At 34.0% G+C, this 9003-nt stretch overlaps 3 protein-coding genes across 3 annotated transcripts in view; 2 read left to right on the forward strand and 1 right to left on the reverse strand.

Moving 5' to 3' along the window:
* Positions 479 to 2789, reverse strand: LOC104708021 (ER membrane protein complex subunit 4). Its single transcript, XM_010424506.2, has 6 exons — positions 2532 to 2789; positions 2327 to 2383; positions 1893 to 2046; positions 1166 to 1263; positions 987 to 1052; positions 479 to 854 (listed from the first exon to the last, which is right to left on the reverse strand). Exons 1-6 carry the CDS (start codon positions 2658 to 2660, stop codon positions 816 to 818), a joined length of 543 nt encoding a protein of 180 aa, XP_010422808.1. The 5' UTR covers positions 2661 to 2789; the 3' UTR covers positions 479 to 815.
* On the forward strand, positions 6897 to 8978 carry LOC104708022 (aspartyl protease family protein At5g10770). The gene is made up of 3 exons (XM_010424507.2): positions 6897 to 7139; positions 7541 to 7981; positions 8072 to 8978. The coding sequence occupies exons 1-3, from the start codon at positions 6920 to 6922 to the stop codon at positions 8893 to 8895; spliced, it is 1485 nt and encodes a 494-aa protein (XP_010422809.1). The 5' UTR covers positions 6897 to 6919; the 3' UTR covers positions 8896 to 8978.
* Positions 8945 to 9003, forward strand: part of LOC104709845 (aspartyl protease family protein At5g10770-like) — a 7065-nt gene continuing 7006 nt past the window's right edge. Inside the window, exon 1 of the mRNA XM_010426397.1 lies at positions 8945 to 8982. Within this exon, the coding sequence (XP_010424699.1) occupies positions 8945 to 8982 (38 nt within the window). The remainder of the gene's footprint in view (positions 8983 to 9003) is intronic.

Genomic DNA, 9003 nt, shown 5'->3' on the forward strand with positions numbered 1-9003 from the left:
AAAAAAAAAAGGAAGAAAATTTCGGATCAGGTTAGCGTGTTCCTTAAATTCATCTCTGTTCGTTTTATCAAATTTTTTACTCGAAGATCGGAGGAATATGGCAAAGGAAAGGAAGAAGATTAATGGAAAAAAAATATCTATTTCTCTTTTTAATTTTTATTTTATCTTTCTTTTATGGGTTTTTTTTTATTTTGCCTGTAAAATCTTTATATTTCTTGCAATCTAATAATCATTTAAAGTAAAACATTTTGTCGTGGAGAGATTTTTTTTGAGTAGACCGACTTAACTTACATGATTCTTAAAGACTGCACTTTGTTCCACGTCTTGTGCTTCCCAAACTTGACCTAGTTTTTCATAGCGCCTACTACTAGTCCACATTGTAACCTTCCAGCTGACGTAGAAGGTGCTCTCTTCTCTCAGTGATGACAATATAGTGTCTTGACACGGAATCATGAGTGGAAGCAATAAAGGGCGAAACTTTAGTCTAAAACAATATCCATTGCTGTCTAAAAAGATGAGAAACAAAAAAGCTGGGGCATAGGTCCCTTCAGTGCCAAACCAATAATACATTCATAGTTATGATGAACAATGAACATCATGCTAAAAAGTGAAAACAAAAAAAATAAGCTACGGTTTCTGAGTTTTGAAAATGCTATAATGGAAGATCATAAGATGAGAAGGTTCATATATGATGAGCCCTTCCCTCATAACACGGTTGAACAAATCACCAAGTATCTGTTGCAGTTATCTCACAATAGTGTCCGTTATCTCGCGGTTTTAGCGGTTTATTCAAAATATAAGAGACGCAGGATTCATCAGTGGAAAACAAATCCTGCACCTGAGTGTTCAACTTCCTGGAAAACACAAAGAGAGGAGGAAAACAAGATGTGTAGCTTTAGAGATTATCAAAATGCCAGATTCTTCCTTTCACGGATGATCCCATAACACATGGACACAAGAATTTGCTTCACAGAGAAATCACAAACCTGAGGAGGGGGTAGAGATGAAACCCAATCTGATGCATGTGTCGGAAGAAGCCCCAAAGTGTTAAGCTGAGAAAGTGAAATCGTTTTTCTAAGGAAACTTGTTTGTATATGGAAACAGTACTTTACACCACTAATCCAAGGCAGTCTTGCCGTAAGTAAAAAGGAAAGAGGTTTCTTACCTTCCAGACTCCCAAAGCTAACCCTCCAAGGTTTAGGGCAAGAAACACTAATTTCGGCATAAGTAGTTCCACTTTGTTATCCTTGAATGGCTCAAAAACTGTAGGCAAAGGGTAAAGGTCAAATGTAAGGATAAATAATACTGGACTGGAATTCCCAACCCAAATCATTACTCAAACTTTGCATAACAATGAGATATGTTTGATAGTAAACATACACTACCAACTAAAGATGAGAACAGTATATATAAATCCTGATGAAAAATTGCTTTGCCAAAATCCTGGAGAAGCGGTTCCCTCCCTCTCTTAGAGGCCCTATCAATCTATTTATTCAGAAGTAGAGCATGCTATTCTACATAAAAGATGGTGCTGTTATTTTCTACCCTAATTTTTACTACCCATTACAAGTACGTCTGTATACCTTTTTTTATTGCTTAGAGTAAGTGGACTCGATAAAAGAATGATTCAGGTATGTTTATTCTCTGACGTTTAATGCACATGATGATGAGAGACAGTTGCTAATTTCTTCAAAGAATAGTAGCCAAAGTAAATAAAAAGATATTCAATCTAGCATGTTCAACATATCATCTAACTCTTTCATTTTCCAATCAAGTTACTCATCACTGTTTGATAAAACTACATATAATTGTTGGGTGACTAATGTGAGTATACGGCGTCTAATTGCATATAAGGCTAAGATGAATAATAGTAATGTAAAGAAGGATTTTACTCTTTCCAACACTCTGGAGAGCGCTGATAGGCTGCCAAAGAGCAGAGAAAGTAATACCAATGCTAAATAGATGGACTGTATTTCCAGCCATCCACATCATGAAACCCATCATCATCAAATTCTTAAACGGAGATTGCGCTACTTCCCACGCTTTCTGCTCATTCATCAATAAACAAAAACATTATCAGTTTTCTTAACTTCTTCCATCCACATCAAACCCACAATCTCGATCAGCTAAAGCAAGAATTTTTCCTTTTCTAATCTCACCAAGTCACCTAATTTACATAGTGAAAGACACAGTTCTTATATAAATTCTATAACAATCCATTCCCAATACATAAAAAAAAAGTCAATGGCATAGAGCAAGACCAAGATCGAATCCGTACAATTTAAGATACGACTTTTTTTTTTCAGATTTGACATAAACATTATACCTGAAGTTTCCAATTAGCTTCAGCGTCTTTCTTTTTACGGCTATTAGCTGACTCATCCTGAATTCGAAATCATCAAACAAATAAAACCTAATTAGACAACACACAAAATCTCCCAGTAGCAGCCTAGCAAAAAACAACTCAATTCACTGTAAAATTTCTAAATTGAAACTTGGAATCATGGTTCAGTATAAGAAAAATCCAAAACCTGTTCCTGAGAAGCACGAAAGAACCCAGGTGGATCGAGGATGTCACGAGAAGATGGAACAGTAGATTGATCGGAGAATTCGACGGCCCATCTCCGACCAGTACCCATCACTGCTTTGCCTTTATCCATTGCCTTTTAAGTTCTTCGATCGAGAGATTGGTGAAGAAGAAGAGACCTAGATCGGATTTATCTCTTCATACGCTTTAGATGTTTTTTTGTTTTTTGAAAGCGAGAGAAGAAGGAAAAAAAAAAGCTAAAAACAAAATTAAAAATTAAAAATCTTCACTCGCTGAGTCCGAACCCGTTTCTTCAAGTCGGATCCATAATTAGTTACCCGAAAAAAATCTCAAATTCCTTTGTCAGGCTTTTCAGCAACGCGGGAAATTGTTTAATGGGCCTTTATTAGACCATGCAGTTGTATTTCATCCAAGCCCGATACAGGTTCGGTTTAATCGGTATATATTAAATGAGATGTCCGTTGTCATGTTAATTGTAGTGGCAAATCCGAATGTTTTGATATTTTTTTGCATATTTTAGATAATTTAGTTGAGCTACCACTACTGATTATACATATCAATTCTTTTTTTATCAGTATGTATCAGTTAACAAAACACTATAAAGTGAAAGATCGTGAATATGATAGATAACTCACCACTTTGGATATCCTCCAACTGTTGAGAATAAAATAAGCAGTTTCTCTAGACTCTAAGGTCGATATGTACATGCACTGATGCACACGCAAGAGTCAAGACTAACCCATAGAGTCATTTATTAGTCATAGACCAACCAATATTATTGTTATTGATATAAAAACCTAAGACTGATTAATTGGATTTAGATAAGATACTCGCTTCCCTTCTGCCTTTACATATTCCCAATATAAGTTTAAACTATGAGTGGAGAAAACATATTTCATTTCAATCTCTTATCTTTATCTTTAGTGGGAAAACTCATCGGTTGACAACAGAATACACTGTGGAATGTGACAACTTACGAGTTCCCACGATGCTACATCAGCAGCTTTCTAGTTTCTATACTGCACGACATAATTCAATAATTGATATTCAAATACAAAAACCACAACTATTATCTGTTAAGATGTCTCTATTTCGTTCTTTTCAATCCTACCAATGTTCTCGATCGTTAAATCTTTCTAAGCTTACATTTAATCTCTATATATGTATATAGATTAGAGAGGGAGATTGATAGCCGCAACGGACAAAAACACGATGGTTTCAGAAACAAAATATATTTTCAAACAAATGATCTGAATATTTTAAGAAAATAAACAAGTGTTCTTGCCTTTTAATATTTTCTTTTTAAAAACACTTTAGTGTCTTTGTCTTTGTGCGGGTCTATAGACGTTAACACTTAACACACTTAGTTTGCATAAGCGTTATCCTTTGTAATAAAACGAAAATACACACCATTGTTTTGTAAACTATACAATTTTAATAAATTGGTTACAAATAGGTTATATATTAATTGATAGATTAATTGGCTACAAATTAAATAGTGGATGCAACTTTAATTTATTTTGGGAAGATTTTATTACTAGAGCACGTTGTTTTCAAAAATCTTAAAGAGAATATTCTAAAGAATCATATCATCTAACTTACCATATTAATTTCTTTTATTCAATTATTCATCAAATAAAATATTTTGGTATCTAACTTAACATATTTTATTTGTTAATTATCATTATACTTCACCTCTCATTTTTATATATGAGTCTATTTTGTGAAACAAATAAATTATCATATTATTTATTATAATTAAAAAAATATTTTTATTTCTGGATATACCATAAGTTGAATTTTTTAAAACAAATATAAATTGTTCAATCTATAAAATATTCAAGCTTTAGTAATATTATTCTTTAAAAATAATATCTATTGAATTAAAAAATTTATTGAGTAACGGGTCAAAATTTGAATATTTAAATTCAATTTCATATTTTTTTGTTGAATTTTATAATTTTATATAATATAATAAACTTTCAATAATTTATTATGAAATATTTTTAATATATTGAAACTTGATATAAAAGTTAGAAACTATAAACACTCTAAACTGATTTGTTATAGCAATGTCAATAATATGAAAGAATTTCAAGAAACAAAGTATATTAAAACAAAAAGTATAAAAATATATTAAATTACTCATAATATAATAATCCGCTTTTTAAAAACCAAATTTACAAAATTATGTCTTATAATGACATTTAAGTTATGATGTAGAATATACATTGTTAAAATAACTTCAGATATATAAACTAATACAACATATTCAAATTTTATTTTAAAATATAAAATATACAAAATTTTGTATAAAATAAAATTTAACCAGTATTAATCTAGTTTTGATAATAATTTAATAACGCATGTAAGAAAAGCGATCCATCGAATGAATATTAGTTTTGCTTTATTATGTTGTTTACATATTATAAAAACAATAATGCCTGTTATACTAGCTTTAAATGGATATTATTCTTTGCTGTCAAACATAATATAAGAACACGAAAAAACGTTGCCTAGTTTTGGAGTTATACATTGCATGCGTTCATATTTGAATGCACTAATTAATTGTACATGTTTGACAGTCCGAAGAAATATAATGTCTGGTAGAGATAAAGATTGGAGAGTTAGGTCATCACTCATTCATTTTTTTCGTTATAGAAGTGATCACGTTTAGTGTCGTGTTGTATAGTAATGAATAAAAATATATCTCATCCACCGTCTGCGGATTTTGATATAGTATTATCCAATTCATAAAATCAATTATATACTCCCTTTTAATAATACAGAGTGTTCATATTTGGAACCAACGACATACACTAAATATTATTTTGTTAACGAAAGAACCTACATGATTCATCAAATAATCAAACATAGGAGTTAGTAAAATATCGATTAGATTTTTGGTTAATTACCAACCAGTAATATATACTACATTATTAGGGATTGGTCACTGTCTAAGTTTCTAGAAATTAGGAGGGTACAGATTCCAGCTTTCGCCCACTTCGGCCACAATTAAGATTCTTTTATTAGAATCTTTATCTTTTGTTCCCACTTGTACTCATTATATTTTTGTTTTGGTCCACACATCGAATTAATTGAGGTTTCTTGTGGACTTATTATCTCAATCATACTCCGATGTTTTTCGGTCACAAATTACTGTACAATCACTTTATTTACTTTCGTTCCTTTTCCGAAAAAAAACGTTGTTTATTTTCTTAAGTCTTAATTCAGAAAAATAAAATCGAGTCATTAGTGTCTTTTTAATCAGATAAAATCTAATGACTTGGTTTTGTTTTCTGAGTTAAAGAAAGTAAATACTAGAGTTTATTTTCGAACATAGTTAAGAAAGTTAGTCTTTTAACAGTACCTACTAAATTTTTAGTGTAGATTCTACTTTTTGATAACCTATATGACACTATATCTAGTGTATAATTATTATTTTTACCTGTAACTATCGTCGAACTTCACAATTTTTCTTTTTACAATAAATTACTTAAAACTATTGTTACTTATATATTGATTGGTTGGTTAAGTTATATATCGGAGATCCACCACAATGACATACTAAAAGATGTGAGGTTGCATGTTGATGTTTTACACGTTCATGTAAAGAATTATTAACTCTACCAAATGCCCATTAATATTACATATATACATTTAATTTTGAAGGAGATTGATTACGTGAAGCAACTATTTTTTGTCCAAATCGATGCAAACATATGTTAGTAACATATATACGCATAAGTAAGCTCGAATCAAGTGACAGGATGTAAATTCATTGCCTAAAGATATTGCTTTGATTTTGTTGTGTCATTAATCACACTTTAAATTTTCTTATTTTCAAACAACACTTATTGCTTGCGGTTATTCAATTATTGATTCTCTAGTACGTAATATCATGAGGCTTATGAATCGACGTTTCCATTATTGAGCAACAATATCATAAATATATGTATAAGTATAACGAATAAACTATACATATACGTCTGCAGTTTATAAATTGTTCACTCGACATTTGAATATAACTAAAAAACTAATTTAATGTCACAAATTAATAATGAGCATCAAACACATCGATGCATAATTTGACACCTAATTAGTTTCACTAGTCAATGAATCATTTAGTGGAATATTATCCCGTTCATTGTGCTGAGATTGGAGTATGAAAGACAACAGAAAATAACAATAATGCTCATATGCCAAATGATGTGTCGCTATCTAACTGGTTAGTGAAATCAGTGGAATAGAGAGTGCCCCTACATATGTGATATGTGGATGACTGGATTGCTTCTAAAGTTTAACAACCTCCACTAGAGAGACTTTCTTAAGCAAGAGAGATTGGTTATATATAAAGGACCAACCATTATCATGTTATTGAGTGTCATTTTTGTGAGGGAGAGCAAAAAAAGAGAGAGCAAAATGAGCATAAATAGGAATTTGTTGAATATCATAATAATCCTTTGTGTATGTCTCAATTTGGGTTGTAACGAGGGAGCTCAAGAAAGTGAGAAGAAAGAGACTTACTCTCATACCATCGAAGTCAGCTCTCTCTTCCCTTCATCATCATCTTGTGTTCTTTCTCCCAGAGGTAATATGATTTTCTTAGTCAGTTATAATTTCTGATGATTCATACGTTTAGGCTTTTAGCTATAATAGATAAGGTGGATGGGCCAGATGATATGTATATAATTCGTTTGTGGTGTACTTATTACATAAAGATATAAATAAATTTTAGTATATTTATTCTCAATTAAGTTATACAGGTCAAATTCTTGCTTCCAAGAAATTGATATTTTTACTATCATATGACGAAGAAAGTGATAGCACAAATGATTAGAATTTTGTTTTACGAGGAAACGACAATAATTAATTAGTAGGGTACGACTCTGGTTGACTCCAAATACAAGTAGAAATTATCAGTTCGTTTGAGGAGTCTGTGGGTAAATAATATTTCTCTAACGTGAACTTTATCTCATCCCATACGTACAGCGACGAAGACAAAGTCCTCACTGCACGTAACGCACAGACACGGCACGTGCTCGCCTCTAAACCACAACGGCAAAGCCACGAGACCAGACCATGTCGAGATCCTCAAACTCGACCAGTCGCGCGTAAACTCAATCCACTCAAAACTATCAAAGAAACTCACAACAAACCACGTCAGTCAAAGCCAGTCAACGGATCTACCGGCTAAAGACGGAAGCACACTCGGCTCAGGAAACTACATCGTGACCGTCGGAGTCGGGACACCGAAACACGACCTCTCACTAATCTTTGACACCGGAAGCGATCTAACGTGGACTCAGTGCGAGCCATGTGTCCGAACTTGCTACGACCAAAAGGAACCAATCTTTAACCCTTCTAAGTCTACTTCTTACTACAATGTCTCCTGCTCATCGGCTGCGTGTGGTTCTCTCTCTTCCGCTACAGGTTTCAATTCCAACTTCTATAATTCCGGTTATTTTAAGATTTAACCGGATACGGTTATGTTAACCGTTTTTTTTTTCATTTTGTTATTAGGAAACGGCGGAAGCTGTTCGGCTTCGAATTGCATCTACGGTATACAATACGGCGATCAATCGTTCTCCGTCGGGTTTCTCGCCAAGGAGAAATTTACACTAACGAACTCCGACGTCTTCGACGGCGTTTATTTCGGTTGCGGCGAAAACAACCAAGGACTTTTCACCGGTGTCGCCGGACTTCTCGGTCTTGGCCGTGATAAGCTCTCATTCCCTTCCCAGACGGCAACGGCTTACAATAAGATCTTCTCTTACTGTCTCCCTTCCTCCGCTAGCTACACCGGTCATCTCACCTTCGGAACCGCTGGAATCTCCAGATCCGTCAAATTCACACCGATCTCCACCATAACGGATGGGAGCTCCTTCTACGGTCTCGATATCGTCGGAATCACCGTCGGCGGTCAGAAATTAGCGATTCCTTCAACCGTATTCTCTACTCCGGGAGCTTTGATTGATTCCGGAACCGTTATCACCCGTCTCCCGCCTAAAGCCTACGCGGCGTTACGGAGCGAGTTCAAGGCGAAGATGTCAAAGTATCCGACCACGTCGGGGGTCTCGATCCTGGACACGTGTTTCGATCTCAGCGGATTTAAGACTGTGACGATCCCGAAGGTGGCGTTCTCTTTCAGCGGTGGCGCCGTCGTGGAGCTTGGCTCGAAAGGGTTATTTTACGCGTTTAAGATGTCGCAGGTTTGTTTGGCGTTTGCGGGGAATAGCGATGACAGTAACGCTGCCATCTTTGGAAACGTTCAGCAGCAAACGCTAGAAGTTGTGTATGATGGTGCGGGTGGGCGGGTCGGGTTTGCTCCAAACGGGTGTAGTTAATTGTAAAAAAAAAATATTATATATAAAAAATGGGTAAATGTTTAAATTTATGGATTTGGCACAAATTAGCTTTATCCCATTAATCAAGTGTGTAATTTCAATTTGGGT

The sequence above is a fragment of the Camelina sativa genome, chromosome 8, assembly GCF_000633955.1.
Source record: "Camelina sativa cultivar DH55 chromosome 8, Cs, whole genome shotgun sequence".
Classification (NCBI taxonomy): domain Eukaryota; kingdom Viridiplantae; phylum Streptophyta; class Magnoliopsida; order Brassicales; family Brassicaceae; genus Camelina; species Camelina sativa.

Coding starts and splice junctions, on each gene's coding strand:
- LOC104708021 (XM_010424506.2), bottom strand. CDS start 2,660: ATGGATAAAGGCAAAGCAGTGATGGGTACTGGTCGGAGATGGGCCGTC. Junction 1,264..1,892: donor TCTCCAGAGTGTTGGAAAGA/GTAAAATCCTTC, acceptor CTTTGCCTACAG/TTTTTGAGCCATTCAAGGAT. Junction 1,053..1,165: donor TAGCTTTGGGAGTCTGGAAG/GTAAGAAACCTC, acceptor TCACTTTCTCAG/CTTAACACTTTGGGGCTTCT.
- LOC104708022 (XM_010424507.2), top strand. CDS start 6,920: ATGTTATTGAGTGTCATTTTTGTGAGGGAGAGCAAAAAAAGAGAGAGC. Junction 7,140..7,540: donor TTGTGTTCTTTCTCCCAGAG/GTAATATGATTT, acceptor CCATACGTACAG/CGACGAAGACAAAGTCCTCA. Junction 7,982..8,071: donor TTCTCTCTCTTCCGCTACAG/GTTTCAATTCCA, acceptor TTTTGTTATTAG/GAAACGGCGGAAGCTGTTCG.